Source organism: Rhagoletis pomonella, unplaced genomic scaffold, assembly GCF_013731165.1.
Source record: "Rhagoletis pomonella isolate Grant_MI unplaced genomic scaffold, Rhpom_1.0 Rhpom_scaffold_00004, whole genome shotgun sequence".
NCBI lineage: Eukaryota > Metazoa > Arthropoda > Insecta > Diptera > Tephritidae > Rhagoletis > Rhagoletis pomonella.
In genome coordinates this window covers 29,712,095-29,730,856 of record NW_023458558.1, presented here as the reverse complement: position 1 = coordinate 29,730,856, position 18,762 = coordinate 29,712,095, and the positions used below count along the sequence as shown (strand labels likewise).

The window sequence follows — 18,762 nt, the reverse complement described above, 5'->3', positions numbered from 1 at the left end:
AAATGAAAAGTTGGTGCTAAAAAGCTAGTAAAGTGTGAATAAGTGAATATGTCAATGTCAGACTAGTTGCATGCATGATAAGGATTTTTTTTCTATTTTTATAATAAACTAGTAGAGCACTCTACGTCGTTCGGATGAACAGTTATACAAATATTCAGTTCAGCATCGGGCTGTGCGATTATTCGATTACTCGAGCAAGTTGGTTAATCAGTTATTCGGTTAATCAATTACTCGAGTAATCAAGATTTTGATTACTCAAAACGATGATTAATCGAGTTACTTGAAATATGATTACTCAAAAAAATTAATTTTGCTCGTTAAAAGAGTTTGCTTTGGAAAATGCTTATTTTCTTTTTTATATTCTGTATATGAAAAAATATGTATGTATGTATGTATTTCATTTTAGTTTTTGAAAACAGAAACGTTTTTTTTTTTTCAAAGTATCAAGGAACTTCAACTGCTTTATATGTATGTATGTAAAGAGTACTTTGAAATGTTGATTACTCATTTTATTCATAATGTTGATTAATCGTAAAGCAAATTACTCAAATATTTTTGTTTTTGGTTAATCAAAATCTTGCTTACTCGAGTAACTGAACTTTTGAGTAATCATAATTTCCAATTAATCGAATAATTGAGTTATTTACTTTATGATTAATTAAAATTTTGAATAATCAATTAATCGCACAGCCCTAGTTCAGCATAAATTGAAGGAGACAAACTATATTCTTTCTATTTCAATTAAGGCATCCTTATCCATATATTGATCATCACTTTCCGTACCACAAATCTTGTTTCATTATTAATATTAGGTGGATTAAGGTAACAATAGAATTTTTAAATTAAAATTAGTATACTACGGTACATTCCGTTTAGCTGCCTATTCGCATAGCTGTTTTAGTATAGCTGCACTTTTCCGGTAGAAATTTTACACGCCTATGGGATGTGACATGCTTCCTTTTACAAACTCATTTATATATATCTTTTTATAAGCACCTACCAACCAGCATACCCAATTTCAAGTTCGTGGGGCTTATGGCTCCGAAGTTATAGCTGATAAAAAATTTCACGTCTATGGAAGGTGCCACGCCCCCTTGTCGAATCCCAATTTTTTCTTCCTATTATAAGCCCAGGTGTCATGGCAACACTCCGTCAAAATTTCGTTCGTCTTCTTTACGTCCGTTTAGGCTGCAACCTGGCACATAAGTACGTACATTCATACATACATTATTCCACAAATATATATGGAGTAGAGATATCTATCCTTCTCCCAGCGTAAAATAATTTTTGAGTATACTTCGGTCAAAGCGCCACCTATCGCGTAAGTTTTTAGTCCAACTATCTCTTTTCAATTGGTTAAATTGTGTTCTAAATATGAGCCAAATCGGCAAATGAAAGAGATTTTTAGGAGTATCCTGACCCCAGCACCACGTAGCCAGCAAATTTTTCTTTTCATGATACTCATATTTGTTCCAAATATAAACCAAATCGATCCAGCCGTTTAGTAGTTTATTGACATTTAATGTACAGAAAACTCTATGAAGTTGTAAAATCGTGGCGTCTCAGCATTCTTCGGTTTTCGGCAACAACAACAAAAAATTTCAAATTTTTTTACATCGAAAAACCTTTCACACAGAAGGTGCAAAACAGTACTTTCTACAGAATTGAAATCCGTTTGGTCAGGCATCGCCGTCAAATTAAATGAAACATTCTTAAAAGGAAGTTTCATTTAATTGGAATAAAGTTTCATTGAATCTGAAAAAGGTCTTATTTACTTTGATAATGGGTTCGCTTTATCTCAAAAAAGTTTAATTTAATTTGAAAATGGGTTCGCTTGGCCTGAAAAAGGTTTCATTTAATTCGAAAAAAAGTCATTTGAACTGGACACACAATATTATATTTATAAATTACAAAACACAAATCAAAGCACTTAAGCGGTGTCCCTATTACTCACTGATTTCAATCGCGGATATACTTATGTCGAATTTCCACTAAGCTTATATGTAAATGACAAAAAAAAACGAGGCATTTAAAAAATGCTATATGTAAATGAATTTAATGAAATGGCAAAAATATTTTTTAAAACCCAAGTTTGTCACTTAAATTTCTGGCATTTAATGCCTAGTGGAAATCCAACATTAGATATGAGTTTGTAGAGAAATTGTATGCTTTGCGCTGGACAAATTTAACTCAATTTCAAATGCTAATCTCCAAATGAATTCTGAATGTCTATAAAGGCGTAAAACTGAAAGCATAAAATTGACATTCAAATGCAAAATGGTTTGCAGTCATTTTACATGTTTCCATTTTTGTAGGATATTTTTAAATATTTCTTATAGTATGTACATACGTATGTGTATGTACATACGTATGTTCTATCGATTTCTAATCAGCTTTGAACAACGGCGAAATTGGATAAACACAGCACTTACATATGTACATACATTTGTACACACATACAGCTGGCAATAGGAGCGCTGCTGTAGTTTTTAATCATTTCTCCTTCCGTCGTCTAACTTCCGGCAGTCGGCTAGCAGTTACTTTGGCTCGTCATGCGATTTATTGAATTTTTCAGCTGATTAACTTGCCATACGAAATCTGTGTTGCGCACCATTACATACTTAACCGCTCCACCCAACATCACTCGTACTAACTATGTATGTATGTACGTCGCTTTGTATATTTTGCTTTACGTGCATCTCGCTATTGACTTGTACTCGGCAGTTGGCTGTTTCAACCCAAACACAATTTCCCTTAGCCTTAAAAGGACTTTTATTCAATAATTCTTTCAACGACGAGTCCTTGGCATTTAAAGTGCAAATATGTAGACATTAATCACTCCGAGGCAGAGTGTAAGTAGCAACATTCATATGTTGATCATATTTAGTACCTCTAGTGAGTGCTCAGTGCCGCTTTTGCTGTGGAATGGATATGTGAAAGTTTTTAAGGAGACAGATACTTGTGTAGAAACTTTGTAGTTGGAAGCTATTTTTAGCTATAAAGTAGCGCATCAGATTAACGTTTTTCGTTTTAGCTGAACTCATCACACATCAGGGTGGTCCACATATCCACATCAGGGTGGTCCAAAAATACATGTGAAAAATTAAAATCGAAATTTTAATGCTCTCACACCCAGAGATTGTTCTACCCGAAAAAATTATACCCGTTTTTTTTTATTTAAAAATATATTTAGAGGTCGCTCTAAGCGCTTAGAGTTTTCCATGTATTTTATATGGAATCAAACACTTTTCGTAGTGTTTAGACGCGAAATTAATGAAATTTTTGTACATGCGCTTCTCAACTGCCATGTAATAAAACTTTCTTAAGTTATAATTTGATGGTAGTTCAAAGTATGCTCGGCCTAGTCTGATGCATCCTTCGGACACTGCTTCTGGAGTATATTGTGCTAATAATTGATTACCATTGGCCACAGTGCCTACCCAGTACTTTTTGGTCCAATAAATATTTTTTTATATACATAAATACGCTGAGTTATTCACGTAGAAATGGTATAGAATTGTTAAAAATCAATACTTTTCGGTCTGAAAATTTTTCTGCTCCAGTAATAATACCCAATTTGTTTTATTACTAGTGAACCCGCCTGGCGTTAAAATGCCCAAGATTTAATTTCAAAAACATACAAATTTTCCAAATGTTCACCCTGTATCGATGAAAAGTTTCTTACTGCAAAAAATTTTAAAACCATATTTCAGATATAAAAAGGCAGGTTCTGCAATTTAATTCCGAGTGAACTTGTACAAAACTCAATTTGAGTTCGAAGCGAATTTAGTTTTAAATTCACTCAGAAATGAATTATATAACCTGTTCGAAAGCCTTTCCGAACCCATTTGGTCTAATAGCCATCTTTTAATAATTCATTTAAATTAGTAAATAATTTGAATGCAACTTATAAAACACGTGGCGTAAAAGCGTTTGGCACGCATATTTAAGTCATTCATTTAATCTATTAAATAATTTGAATTTAACTTTTTAAGCAGGTGGCAACCCTCTTTCAATTCCTCAAAAATATTCTTAGTGTTCAAACTAAAGATTTCTTAGCACTCTATCGTTTGTCATCCATATTTTTATATTTCATATAATTTGTTTATAAGTTAACTAAACGCGACATTTCAAGCCGGTGGCAACCCTCTTCGAAATATTTTCAAACTACTACCTTCTGAAACCCTTTTCTCTTACCTAAGTCCCTTGATTGATATTGGATTTGATTTTTTAAACAGGTGACAACCCTCCTATAGAAAAGTTAGAAAACAAAGCTTTTCAAAACCATTTCGATTGATGCCCATTTTGTAATAATTGATTTATTTTTTTTTTTTAATAATTTGAATATTATTTTTCAAAAGGTGGTAATTATTTTCAACCTTATTGCACGTCAGCAGTCCGAGCCTTTTCATTTTGGAAAATCGAACGACCGGTGCGGATTTTATACTATTTTTCAATACTAGCAATTGTTTATGGGTCCCCCCATTTCACTTTTTAGGTACTTTGAGCCACCCCTAAATATTTTTTGATTAAAAACAAAACAGGGATATAACTAAACGTCCCAGCAAATGAAAACCGACCAACCAAATAAACATTCTAGAAGGTCCATTTTTATTACATGGCAGTTGAGAAGTGCATGTGCAAAAGTTTCATTAATTTATTGAAAGAAATTTTGGCACATGGAACTGTACATAGCACGCATTTTGGCTCTTGGTGTTAGTAGTCGCGCCGAAACATTCTCTAAAGTAAGTAATCAAGTAATAAGCTATTTAGCTCAGCACTTCATAGCAATGTTCACCACAGAGTGTATGTCGACTTACGGTGTTATGTCCACAATAGTTGCTTGTTCGCCTGTTTGTATGCTTCACAAAGCTTCCTCTTTTTGTAAGTGTGTATGTTTATGTATGTATGTATGTAGATGTATGTTGCGTTTGACTGCCTGCTACCACATGTTGAATGTAGGTTTTTTTTTTCTTTGTATGACAGGCATAAATCGATTATTCATCCCTTTCGCTGGCTATCGTGTTATTAACTGGCTTTGCGTTTGTGCACTCAGACCGTTTTTTTTATATATTTTTTTGTTTCTTTGAGGACACTCCTTTCATCTGTTCGCTGTTCGATAATACTGATGAAAGCCTTTCTACCTGTGATGGTATGTACGTACTATGTATATATGAACATGCACTTCCTTTATTGTTGGCCAATAATTTTCATATTGACAAGCAAATAGGTTCAATATTTACATACATGAGTTTCATCTACATATCTATGTATGTAAGTGTATGCCTGAGTTTATTGGTGCTGCGCAGTAAAAGAACCGGCTGGTAGGAGTAGATTAAAACGTAGTAACAATGTCTATTTGAACGAGTATGTGTGTTTTTCTTTTGTTCGGACTTGAAATCAATAATTTCTAGTTTTTAACACAAACAAAAAAATAGTTTTACATCTACATAAAGTTATGCAGTCAAAATGCTTTAAGGATCGAAATTCGTGTACGAATGAGTCCAAAATTATTTAATTTTCAGAACTTGTTTAGGCTTAACTAATATTGTGTGATTTACAGGTCTATTCTGCGCTGGTAATAAAGAGTTTGTAACCAGTAAATAAAGTTCCTGTCAATTTTTAAACCCTTTTCGCATTCTGTGTACTCTTGTAACCGGTAAATTTTGTTACCATCTCATAAGCTGGTATTAAATTATTGCCCCGTAAAATATGCAATGCCAGGATTTGCACAATTCTTCATAGCTGAATTGCTGAATATTTTAACTGCATTACCAACGTACCTAGAATCGCGGTGACAAGAACTGGTAACATTTTTTGGTAATACAATTTTCCGGTTACAAAATCTTCGGTAACGTGCAGAATAGACCTGTTACTGGTCTATTTTGCACGTTACCGATAATTTTGTAACCGGAAAATTTTTATAACTGAAAAATTGTACCACTTCTTGTCACCGTGATTCTGGGTACGTTGGTAATGCAATCAAAATATTCAGCAAGTCAGCTATGAGGATTTGTTTGTATATTTCACGGAGCAATATTTTGTTACCAGCTTATGAGATGGTAAACAAATTTACCAGTTAGAAGCGTGCACAAAATACGAAAGGGGCTTAAAAATTAACAGGAACTTTAATTACTGGTTACAAAATTTGTGTTACCAGTGCGGAACAGATTGGTAGACGTATGCTTTTTCAACTTTTCGTTCTGTCTTTCTCGAAATGAAGTAACGCTAAAAAACTATGATATGACTCAGAGACGTATGGTTATCTTCTCAGCATCTTTCAGTTGGGTTGTAAAAACAGGGGTAAAAACAAATCATTCGACGTCAACACATTTTCTAAGTTTTTGAGATCATTTAAGCCGCTACTTTTTTTTTTAAGAAAAATCCCAAGCTAGGAAATTACTTATTTAAGCTAAATTAAATCATATTATAATTTTTAAGCAAAAAAACAAAAATTTAAAATGGTTTCATTTAAACTGAAAATGCTATATAATATGTACATATAAGGAATGTGCGATTAATCAATTAATCGAACAAGCTGATTAATCGAAAGCCGATTAAGTAATTCATTAAATAATTATTATTTTTGATTAATCAAATTGATTAATTTTCCGAGTAAACAGAATCTAATTAATTTCATTAATCAGCAAAACTGATTAATCATAACTTGATTAACCTAAAATCCGAGTAAGTGCTGTTATACATATTTTGTTTTGCATATGTATGTACATCTATATATATAAAATAATAGCCGTTTTCGTTGATCGGAGTTAACTCAAAAACTACTGAATAGATTTCAGTCAAATTTTCAGAGATTATAACCTGCATATACGGCCCTGTTATAGGCAAAATGAAAAATTCGCACGCAAAAATTGACCCGCTAGGTGGCGCTGCTGTCGAATTACTTATGAAAATCGTATTTATGAGCATATTTCTTTTAAATTGAAAAGATATAGTCTCAGCATGATGGAAAATAAGTTTACCAAAAATGGGCCCGCTAGGTGGCGCTGGAGTCGAGTTATTTATAAAAATCGTATTTACCAACCGATTTCTTTCAAATTCAAAGGGTATAGTCTCAGCATGATGGAAAATACGTTTACCAAAAACGGAGCCACTAGGTGGCGTGGGAGGCGAGTTAAACCCAAACCACTAATAGAACCCAGTCAAATTGTCGGAGGCCTTGCATATATGGTCCTATTATAGGCTACACGACAGGACACGCTGGTGGCGCTGGAGTAGAGTTACCTATGAAAATCGTATTTTTTAACCGATTTCGTTCAAATTCGCAGCGTGACTACCTGTATGATGAAAAATTCTTTCGCTAAAAATGGTGTTTATAAAATCCGTCGTTTTTATAAAATCTGATTGGAATTCATAATGCGTATTCATTTCATGACAAGCAAAGGTTTTGCAGAAGAGGGACCCAATGGATGGCGCTGCAGCCGGAATATATAAACACCCCCCACGCAGTTTGTTCTGCTTGACCCTATGTTTATCTTAGACGAATTTACTTTTCAGATGGCTAAATCAAGGATGCGTTTTAGTCGTCTAAAAACGTTTACTTTACAGACTGCTTTCGCTTTTAAACGCTATCTTTGTATTGGCCAACGCAAAAGATATTATTAGGCGCCGCGAAGCAAATATGCAAATGCTTTTTAAAACTTTTGTTTTAAGTTTTAATTTAAATGTACTCTCCAATAAAAGATGTCAGTGTTATTTATAATATGCATTGAATTTTCGAATAAAATGTTATTAATACTTGTGGTTTGCGACTGAAAACTGAAAATGTTATTAAATTTATGCTCATGGAAATGTTGCCAAAACAGCATGCAGCTACTAATTAATGGGTTTATGTATACATATATGGAAAAAAAATTTGTTGCGGTTAATGTGATTTGGAACAAGCATTAGGCTACAGTATTTCCAAAAAATTTCATTACATAACTAAATGTTTTGAAATTTCAATGATGCATTTACTAAATTTAATAACAAGTGCTTTCCTACATTAGAGATGCCTGCCCTTGTATGTATAAATTAAATTAATTTTTTTAATTACTTTCAAAAACGACGGCAGGTGTTTGCCATTGAGGTAAAATATTTATACTCTTCTTTTCTGTTAAATTTGAGTAAGTCCGCCCAGATAAGCAGCCGGTCGGATCCCACTTTTTTCGCCCATCGTGAGGTAATGCCGAGGATCACTTCTTAACTATCAACTACTATATATAAAGAGCTGAAGCACAGGTTCCACTAACAATTATGAAATATTTGAATAGCCGCACAGGGGTATGATACCAGTTTTCTCGAGAGACCCCAAAGCCTTACTTAGCCCTACCTAAATCGGATATTCCTTCAACCATTGTCATCAAACTCTACAGAACCAGAGGGAGAGGGATATTAGTTGAGTTGGGTTGAGTAGGCATGTGAAGAAGTGGTTGTTGTCTACATGCTAGATGCTCAATGGGTATGTCGGGGTCGCGTCTGAATGGGTAGGAGTTACGACGGATATAATATCCAGACTGTGATTTGGCTAGAGTCACGCAGGACTATCTTGGTGGTTGAAGCTCACTATCGTCTACTGGTAGTGATTGAACTCTTGTGACGGCATTTACACCAGACGGGAGTCGGTGTAGGTGGTAAAAGCCTCCCTGTGGTTACCATTGAAACTCATAATTAAGTTCGTACAGGTGCCTCCTGACATGCCTAGGGAAAGGTTCTAGGAACTGCTTGTTGAGCGTGATTTTGTGCTCGCTTACTGCGCTCTACCAGCAGCACTAGAGTAGTCCGAGAGCTTTGTTATTTTTAAGTCACATTATTGCTGTTCTTTTTAGAGAGCTTCGTCTCTATACATTCTATAAATTGCCTTTTGTCAAGCGCGCCACCTGTGATCCGAACAGGCCCTGTTCGTGAAACCACTTGATTGCGCTGCCTCCCTAATGATTTTAAATAACCAATACTTTGTACAAAAAAGCTTTAAGGCACTCGTCATACTGAAATACCCTTTACTTTTGACAAAAAATTATCGAACTAATTAAATTATTGCCCACAAAGTGTTGCACTAAAAGCTTACTGCATTGTAGTCATCTGCTTCAACAATGCACTCGCCATTTCAATATCCGCCTGGGCATATCACCTATCATGTGGGCAGTAGCGAAGGCAATGCGCCAAAAAAAAATATTTCCGAATCTGGTAACTGTCCATTATTTTATTGTTAAATTTTTTTTTTTTATTAACCGACCTATGCAATTCAGTTAAATAGTTAAATTAATTATGGACAGCGAAAAACTCGAAAAAGCGTCGAGCAAAGATAAAAGGTTTTTAAGTACAAAGCTTTTAAAAGAAATTTATTTTTTTACGTGTATACAAGTACATACAGATATACATACGTGTTTATGCATGTAAGCAACTACGTATATGTATATCTTTTTACCTATATATGATATCGAATTATTACTGCCATATATATAACCAATTCTTTGTTGCTTCGTTACAGAGATCGAAGCTGTTGAAGCGTGCAAGTGGCTGCGTGCTGCCGGCTTTCCGCAATATGCGCAAATGTATGAAGGTGAGTATCACAAAATATGCATTTAAACGAGTATTGAAAATTGCTTACACACACATGCATGTTTATGTATACATATACATGCATACATAAATATATGAACAGAATAGTAGTTAAAAGGCATAAATACATATGACAGTTCATATGACTGCACGTACCTGCTCCTGTGCCTGCACTTAACACATAACACGTCTTAAAAGAAGTTTTTCGACAAAACTAATTAGTGATGTCACTGCTACTTCAAGGGATCTTCAGCATTTTTTTTTCATATAAATTTAACAGCAAGTGGTAGCTCAAAAAGCGAAAGTGTCTGTGGAAGGAAATACATATTAAGTACATAAATATGTATTGCAAGAAAACTCAAAGGGTTTGACGTCGTTGCATGCAATGGACATATATTTATGACAGCTGGTAATTGATGGTTTCCGCATTTCTGACAGCTTGTAATAACCGCAAATTTTTGGCAACTTACACTGTTGTTAAACACTTAAAAGCCGATGCCAAAAAAGCCCAAATCAAAGAATAAAAAATAAAAAGTGAAGGCCATTGCAGCAAAGTGTTGAAAAGGAAAGTTAAGGTGAAAAAGTTAAGAGCATTCAGTGGAAAAGTAACATAATAATAAGAGATTTAAACAATGTGTTGAATGCATTCGAAGCAAAGGATGAGGCTTAGCGAAAATTCAACTGAAAAACTTGACTTAAGGTAATAAAATAAAAGGCAAAGACCATTAAAGTAACATTCTTGGCGATTATAATCACTTTCACATAAAAAATTTAAAATAGGTATCATCAACGAATATGTATGTAGGTTGAGAAATGTATGGATTAAATTTCTGCGCTTCAAAAAGGGTTAATTTTTTTCTAATTTAAATCCAGTAGAATATGAAATAATGCTCCGTCTGCAAGACTATGTTAAAACAGGCCAATTAGCTGAAGCAATTAAATTGCGGTATTGAGTTTGGTGTTCACACACACGTCAGGTGCGCAATTAGCGATACGAAATCAGGTGCTGGATTACCTACAGTGATGGAAAAGTTCATACAATCGTACCTTTATTTAATTTGAAAGTAGATTCGGTATAAACACACAATTTTAAGTACATTTGGAATGTAGCCAAATAAATTCTCAGGAAATCAGTTCTTATTTTTATTGACATTTCATTGCATTTTCCGATGCGGGAATCTGGTCTAATAGGTTACCTCCTTTGTGAAGGGCATGCAAATGATACAGAAGGGTGGTCAAAGTAACGCACCTGTAATTTCTGTAACTGCAATATTTCTTTTTAAAACGTAAGATCGAAGATCTGGGAGGAAAGTGATTCACCTTTTCTACAACACAGTTTTGTCTCGCGCTGCTCGAAGAGATTCTTTACATAGCCAAAATTTGTTTAATATGAGTACAGAAGTTGATACGGTATCGATGGGAATTGTTATCCTCCTATTTTCTTTATGTGGAAATAAATATTTACTTTTTAGGTACTTCTATTTACTTTTAGGTAAGGTTTTCCACAAATTGGGTACAATTTTATAATTCAGTTTTCCATCCCTGATGGGATATCAGCTGTAAAAGAGGACCAGATACAAACAGCTGATTGCACTTTGCTCAATAAACATACCTCCAAGTCAAAATTAAACATACCTAGCAGGGTTCTCAGGGAAAAGGCTCTTAATTGCCAATTAGGTGCCTGTTTTAACATAGTCTAATACATAAATACCTTCATGATTATGATGACCTGCAGTCCTTACTATTTACAATTTAAATTCAACCCAGTCCAAATTATGTAACTCACGCTTTTCATCATTGTCAATATATTTTTCATAAAAGCATCACTAACCTATCGCCAGTTTTTGACTTATTTATATGAATTATCGACTTTCCTGTCAATATATAAATCGATGTTTATATTTTTGTACAGCGCGATTGATCTCGCTATATTAATCGAAATCGTTATCGCTAATGCTATTCACACCGATTATCGATAAAGGTTATTTTACAAACATATTTATACGTTTAACTTTTAATGCGTTTGTTACTATACTTACCGATTTTTCTGTATTTTAGTGTATCATAAATATACTATATATAATCGATATACCCTTCGTTTTCGATATTTCTTCCAAAATTTAAATCGATATTTACATTTTTATACATCGCTATTTATCTCGCTGTATTTATCGCTATTGCTATTGAAACCGGTTATCGATATTGGTTATCGAGTCTAACTTTTTTACATTAAAATAAAATTTCACGAACATTTTTATTATTTTACTTTTCAATACGCTTGCTCTTATATCTACCGATATTGCTGTATATATGTCTGATAATATCATACATTTTTATTATCGATATAGCCATTGTTATCGATGTCATCTATCATAGTTCTGCAGTCTCTTCGTGCCAGTCATTGTATAAACCGGGTTTTGTCCCGTTTTCCATTGTGCACATGGCTTTAGAGATTTTACAGGTGTTTCCATCCCGATATTGTTCTAGAACCAAGTGGATTCCACTCTTGGCAATCTCATCAACAATTTTTTTACCTGTAATTCCCTTGTGGCCGGGGATCCAATAAATATGCAGTCGCCTGGTCGTTGCTGCCTGATTTATGGCTTCCCTGCTTCTAAGGGCATATTGTGACGTAAATTGGTACGAGGTTAATCGCCGCTTGACTATCTGCGAATATTTTAACATTATAGTTGTTTTCAGATATTGAGTAGGCTAGCTCAGCAGCTTTTTTCACAGCGAAAACTTCTACTTGGAATATATTGCAGTGATCCGGCAGTTTGATGGGCCGACGAACACTAGGTTCTGAACAGTACACTCCCGCTCCTACTCCATCATTCGTTTTTGAGCCGTCTGTGTAGAAGTTAAATGTCTTCCGGCTAGGCTTCATGCCCGTGGTGGCTACATGCCCTTTGGCTATTGAGCTGTGGCCATTTTTTCTTTGCTTGAATTCCCCTGTTGCAATCAGTCTCCCCGTGGTTCTTTGCCGCAAGGTCCATAGATGATGGGCGAAAGTCTTTCTGATCGAGAGTGGAGCGCCGGCTGTGACGAGATCTTCTGGATCCCACAAAATCGCATCTCTCAATTCTATTTAACGTATTTACATAACACTGAGGCTAAATATCACAACGGACTGAGGTGCAAACATCTTAACATTTTCTCGTAACCTGGACATATAACTAACCAACCCTAAAAAACTCTCCAGGACTGCTGTTCAGGTTTAGCTGTCACACAATCGTGGAGCTATCACCAAGGACAGAAATATATGCTTCTCCTTTATTTTTGGTTTGTTTTTTCCTTAAGATAAATATAATTTCTTTTAATATTTTGGTAAGCAAAAGAAAAAATTCCCATAAAATGACACTATCCTAAAACCAACACTACATATATATGTACTCGTTGACGTCACAAATACACATCAAATCTGTGCAAACGTTTCGATAGGTACACACATTTTGAGGTCAAAGCCACGATCGCCACTCGCGTACACAAATAGCCACACTTAACACAAACAATGCTATTTTCATTTGAATATAATATGGCAACAACTAATTTATTGGCCAGCCCAGCAATATCACAATGGTTAAAATTACTTAACGCGACTACCGGCAAACGAGTTAAATGACCCTTTCTGGACTGTGCCAGTTACTTGTGCACTAGTATGGGTAAATTTCAGGAATATATCTTTAGTGTTTCTTCCTTAAATATTTGCGTTTTGTCGCTAATATAATCAAGTTTTTTTTTTCTGTTTTGTTTTGTGTGAAACACACCTTCAAATTGTCTCGAGTGTTGTGCAATGATACCCTTTTTTAATTCGTTAAACCTGATATGTTGGCGCGCAGCAACTTCCACGCCTCAATTCGGAGACAAGCCTACCAAAAGGGCAAGCATGCGATTTAAATAAAAACAAAAAACAACAACTCTGCCCATAAATGGCATCCTTAAAAATATCGTTCGCATTCTGGTGCAGAAATTCCAATGAAAATGAAAAGGCGCAGAAGTCCAATCTTTTGAAATGAAAAGAAGAATGAAAAAAGGTTAATTTGAGCAACACCGAAAAAAAGAGTTGAAGGTTTAGATTGCGCCATGAAAGCGCAATGGATTTTTTTTTTTTTGCAAAATATTTAAACGATGCTTTAGAGAATTGATAAAATCACCTAGAAGGTTTACATACCCATAGAGTTTCAACGAACTCTGCTTTATGGGCCTCATTCGATTGAAAAATATTATATAAGCCGCTTTCTGTAAGTTACCAAATTGAAAAATAAATTACCAAATTACCAATTTTGATAAATAAAGCAAAAACTTACCAATTTTGTTTAAAAATTACCAAAGTGGCAACGCTGATTAGAACTCGTTTATTTCTCTCAGTGTCACTTTTTTATGCAGCTCAACAATTTCAAATCGCAACGCAAGGCATGTGCGCAAGCGCGTGTGGCACTTCTTGCCACTCTCATCAGTTTTTTTCTTTCAGTCCCAAAAACAATTACCAAGCCTATAAATTAGCTCGACGGGCATACTCTTAAGCTTGCTAAATGTTTTTGAAGATACACAAAAACAAGAGCAACAAACAATTTAAATGTAAAGGACGTTTTTAAGAATGTTGAGGACATTGTTCAAAGCGTTTTGAGAATTCAAATAAAACAAAAGCTAAAAAATATTTTTGCGGCCTTCGTTGTGGTTGCAAACACGCAAACATACATGCTTTTGTGCAAAATAAACAATACAGGCGAGAAACAAAATAGAAAGAAAACGGTAAGCAAATGATAAAATCGAACATTTTTTGAGTTATTTAATTCAAGTCAGGAATAAAAATTCCGGAAAACATAAGACCTTTGCTTCAGCTGCTAGCTTAACAAATTAGACCTATCAGGAGTACCATTTGTTCTTGCCTTCATCCAAGTTCCGGAAGAAACTACACTTAGACCGGAGGAGTCCCATTGTGATATGTTATTCCGAGCTTTGACCTATAAAAAGGATCAGTTAATTAGTCAGGGATTAAACTTGGAAATGAATAGCCTGGGCGCTTGAAATTTACCTGGCGATTTTCCAATTTTGGAATGGTCAAATCTCAAAGCTTTTAGTCTGAGTGCATTATCACTCAGTTGTAGTTTCCCAATAGGGTCCGTAGGGAGTATATTTAGTGCGATTTTCAAAGCTTTAGTCGTTGTGGAGGGTTCGGCTTCAGTGCCTTCTTCAAACTTTCTCCAATAGTGGTTGTCTGTAATGGTGTTCACCAAACTGTGGTGCCGTAGAGAATAATGTGGGAATCGATTTATTTATATGTACTCGTATATCCAGTGCACTATCTATCCGCCGTTTAATGTCCGATTTTCTAGCAATATCAGCTTTGCGTATAGGGCAGTGATGGCTTTACTAAATCTTTTTTTGGAGTTTCCCTTGGTATTTGGCTCAGGTCAGGTAGAGTCAATGTGACCCCATTCAGTGAAATCAGTTGGATTTGGAGGTGTTTAGCCCCTTAAGTTAGCGCTAGTTCTCCATGGCTTGGCACTCACTCCATGGCCGGATCCATAAGAGCGACTGGAGAGCGCTGCCATGCAGTTCGTCTCTTGGCGAAGAACAAGTTCCTTGAAGGTCAAGGCTTTATTGCTGTTTTAAGACTGTTATACGTTCAAACGTACGTATAGATCAAAGCGCGTAAATGCCTCGCAACCGCGTAAACCTCGTAAATAAATCGGGTTTCCTTAAAAAATTAAGAAAGTTTACGAGGTTAACATTTACTCGGGCCTTATAATCTCTAAGTATGCCTTAAATAAAGTGCGGTTAAAATTCCTGTGAACTATAACACAACGTTGAATAAAATATTTATAGTTTCAATAACCAAAACATACAAATTACAATGAATTCAAGAAATCCACATTTAACAACCTACAATCGCATTCTCGCAAGAGGCTCTCAACAACCACTCAGCGCAAATAAAAGCTTAACAACAATTGCACCAATCAACGAAAATTTCTTTTTAACTCTCAGTGATAAAGGAGCGTAAATTAATTTGCTTATCACTACGCAATCCAAGGTGAGTCGCGCATGCGTACAGCGCTCAACGAAAGGCGTACCGCATGGCATACCTGCTAACTGTCTAGCCGCCGGGCAGTAGTTTCTTATTGAAACAAATGGTCGCACATCAGTTGCATGATTAAACCAATTTACAAACGTGTTGCAACGCCTGCAACAGCCGCCGACGAGAAACGAATTTGTTGCAGCGGAGAATGTCTTTAAATAATTACCGTGAAATTGAGAGTTTCAACAGAGAGCGGGAAGGCAGACAGACCGCAGAGGTTTCCAAAACAAATAACCACATTGAAAACCTGATAGAAACCCAGATGCATATGTACGTAAGCGAACGAACGGAAGGTGAGCAAAAATTGCACGAAATTAAGCGATGCGTATTTTCAAAATTTGCCGCCCAGCTTTCAGCAAAAAACGCTTGCACTTGAAATGGCTTGCAAAAGGGTTAAGCCAAATATCTGACAATTACCAAGTTAAGGCTACTTGTGTAAGCGTATAAATAATACAAGCAATCATTTCGAGCACAACAAGAATTTCATTATAAGGCCACATTAATCATTTTGGGTGTGGGGCGTCGAGAAAGCCACACAAAAAAAGAATGAAATAAAGCGGCAACTCAGTAAATAAGCGAGACTGAAAATTCCAAAATATTGGCAACTTACATAGCATGCAAGCATAAAAATTATAATTTTGAAAAAAAAAGTTGGCCCGCCAACAAAAGCCATGCTTGGTCGAATTCCTTGTCTGGGCGCAGACCGCCGTCGTGACGCGCGCTAAACTTACAAAAAATATGCAAAAGGCAAAACAGGAAATTTATGATAATATGCAAACCTTTTCAAGGTCAAATGCACATACGCGCACATACATACAAATTGTTCCTGCAAGCAAATTCATTGTAAATAAAAAAAGGCGCAGTCCTTGGCTGCTGCCTTGAGCAACATGTTGCCGTGCGTGCTGAGGTTAACATTGAAACTTTTCATTTCGATTGCCACAAAATAAAAAATCTGAAAAAAAGAAATAATACCAAAAGAATAAAGCAAATAAATTTAAATAAGAGCAGGTTCAGGTCGTTTGCAACACCCAAAACTCAATTTGTAATGGCTTAAGGCACAAGTGTAGTATGTCCGCGTCGCCAGCGTCGTCTGCGTCAACTGGGCTAACCGAGGCGGCAGCAACGCGTACAGAAGGCAAGTTGGCGAAAGCATGGCTTAATCTGTATTTCAATTTTATGCAACTTCAGGGTCACTTGTTTGTTTGTTTGTCCTCCCAAGACTGCAATACTTTGCCCCACATGCTCATAATTCAAATGGCATTGCAACATTTATTGTTGAGCTTTTGTTACTTAGTTGCATTCGTTTATGCCACAGAAGTTATTGACCTTTGTTGCTGCTGTGCTCATGCGGCGGCAGTCTTAGTTCTAAAGGTTTTGCGTGGCTTTGGAGTTGGCGGACTGGATGCAAAAATGAATTATTGGTCTGCATTGCGAGTAACTAATGATTAAAATTGGTGGCTGGCTGTCTGTCTGGTTGCCTGGCGATATCTATTTTTGTTCTTCTTTTTCGGCAGCTCACAAATTAATCTGTAAGCTGGTGAAGCATGAAATGCGATTGGAAGTGTGATTATTATTTTCTTATATTTTTATGTATGGATTTTGGATTTTCGTTTCATTTAGATGTATTGTCAAAAGGCACGCTAATTAGTGATGGTAATCTGTTAAAATATATGACAGAATTGATGAGGATAAATGGTACCTAAGTTCGAGCAATATTGCATAAGTTCAATAGACTTAGAAAAAAAAAAACGTAAGTGCGCCTGGGCCACACTGGAGAAGTGAAATTTACGTTACATATTTAGTTTGTCTCATAACCAATATACAAATGTACATACATACATCTGCTTTTGCTTAAGGTTATTTGTTTTTTTTGCTGTCTATATGTATGTATATGTATACCTACATCTACCCTGTTTGTTCTAATTACATTTATTTTATTCCGTTTTCATTTATCTTCATTTTTATCTTTATACTCTATCGATAACAAAATCGATAGTAACATCAATCAAAATGTCGGCAACAAAACCGACAAAATTATCGATACCAAATTCGAAAGAAATAGCGATAGCAAAGTCGATAACAAAACCGATAGTAAAATTGATAACAAAAACGATAGCAAAATCGATAAAAATGTCTATAAAATTACCTATAACAAAATCGATAAAAATATCGATAGCGAAATCGATAACAAAATCGATAAATATCGGCAACAAAATCGATGAATATCGATAAAAAAAATCGAAAATATCCATAACAAGATCGATAGATATCTATAACAAAATCGACAAATATCGACAAAAAATCGATAAATGCCGGTAACAAAATCGACTAATATCGATAACAGATTCGATAAATATCGATAACAAAATCGATAAAGAATATCGCTAACAAAATAGTAAAAAATATCGATTACAAAGTCGATAACAAATCGATAGAAATATCGATAACAAAATCTATAAAAATATCTATTATTATATCGATAAGTCCCTAAAATATCGATAGCAGAGTTTATAACAATACCGATAAAAATTTCGATACCAAAATCGATAAAAATATCGATAAAAAAAACCGATAAAAATATCGATTATTTTATCGATGTCTCGAGAATCCCGAAAATCTCTAAAATCCCAAAATAGTTCCCAGGATGAGTTTCTGTGTCTCTCTCTATATCCTTTCCTCTTTGATTACCTTTATTTTAATCTTTCTTCCCCTATCTTCATCTTTACTTTTATCGGTATCCTCATCCTCATCTTTGTTTTTACTTTTATGTTTATCATTTTCTTCATCAATATATTCCCTTTTACCTTTGCCCTTATATATATAAGTAAAGTGTTTAAATTTACCTTGGTCTTCGTTTTTACCTTCATCTTTACACATCTTTGTTTTTGTTTTTGTTTTTATTTTTACCTTTGCCTTTATACTGTACTCACCTTTACTTTCATTCTTGTATTGGTATTTCCAAGTGTTATCCTCTAACCTTGTATTAGCAAGTTTTTGTTAAATTCATACCGTATTCATAAACACAAGAAGTACTTGTTTCAGCCCCAACCATTTCCGTTGCACCATTTCCGTTGCATACACACAAGAAGTACTTGTTTCAGCCCCAACCGTTTCCGTTGCAT

The 18,762-nt window shown here is 35.0% G+C and overlaps 1 protein-coding gene across 9 annotated transcripts in view; it reads left to right on the top strand.

Annotated features, from left to right (window-relative positions):
• Window positions 1-18,762, top strand: part of LOC118737427 (rho GTPase-activating protein 7) — a 396,184-nt gene that overhangs the window by 365,622 nt on the left and 11,800 nt on the right. For all 9 annotated transcript variants that reach the window (XM_036467902.1, XM_036467901.1, XM_036467907.1 and 6 more), the window contains one exon: window positions 9,491-9,562. In XM_036467902.1, coding sequence (XP_036323795.1) covers window positions 9,491-9,562 — 72 coding nt within the window. The remainder of the gene's footprint in view (window positions 1-9,490; window positions 9,563-18,762) is intronic.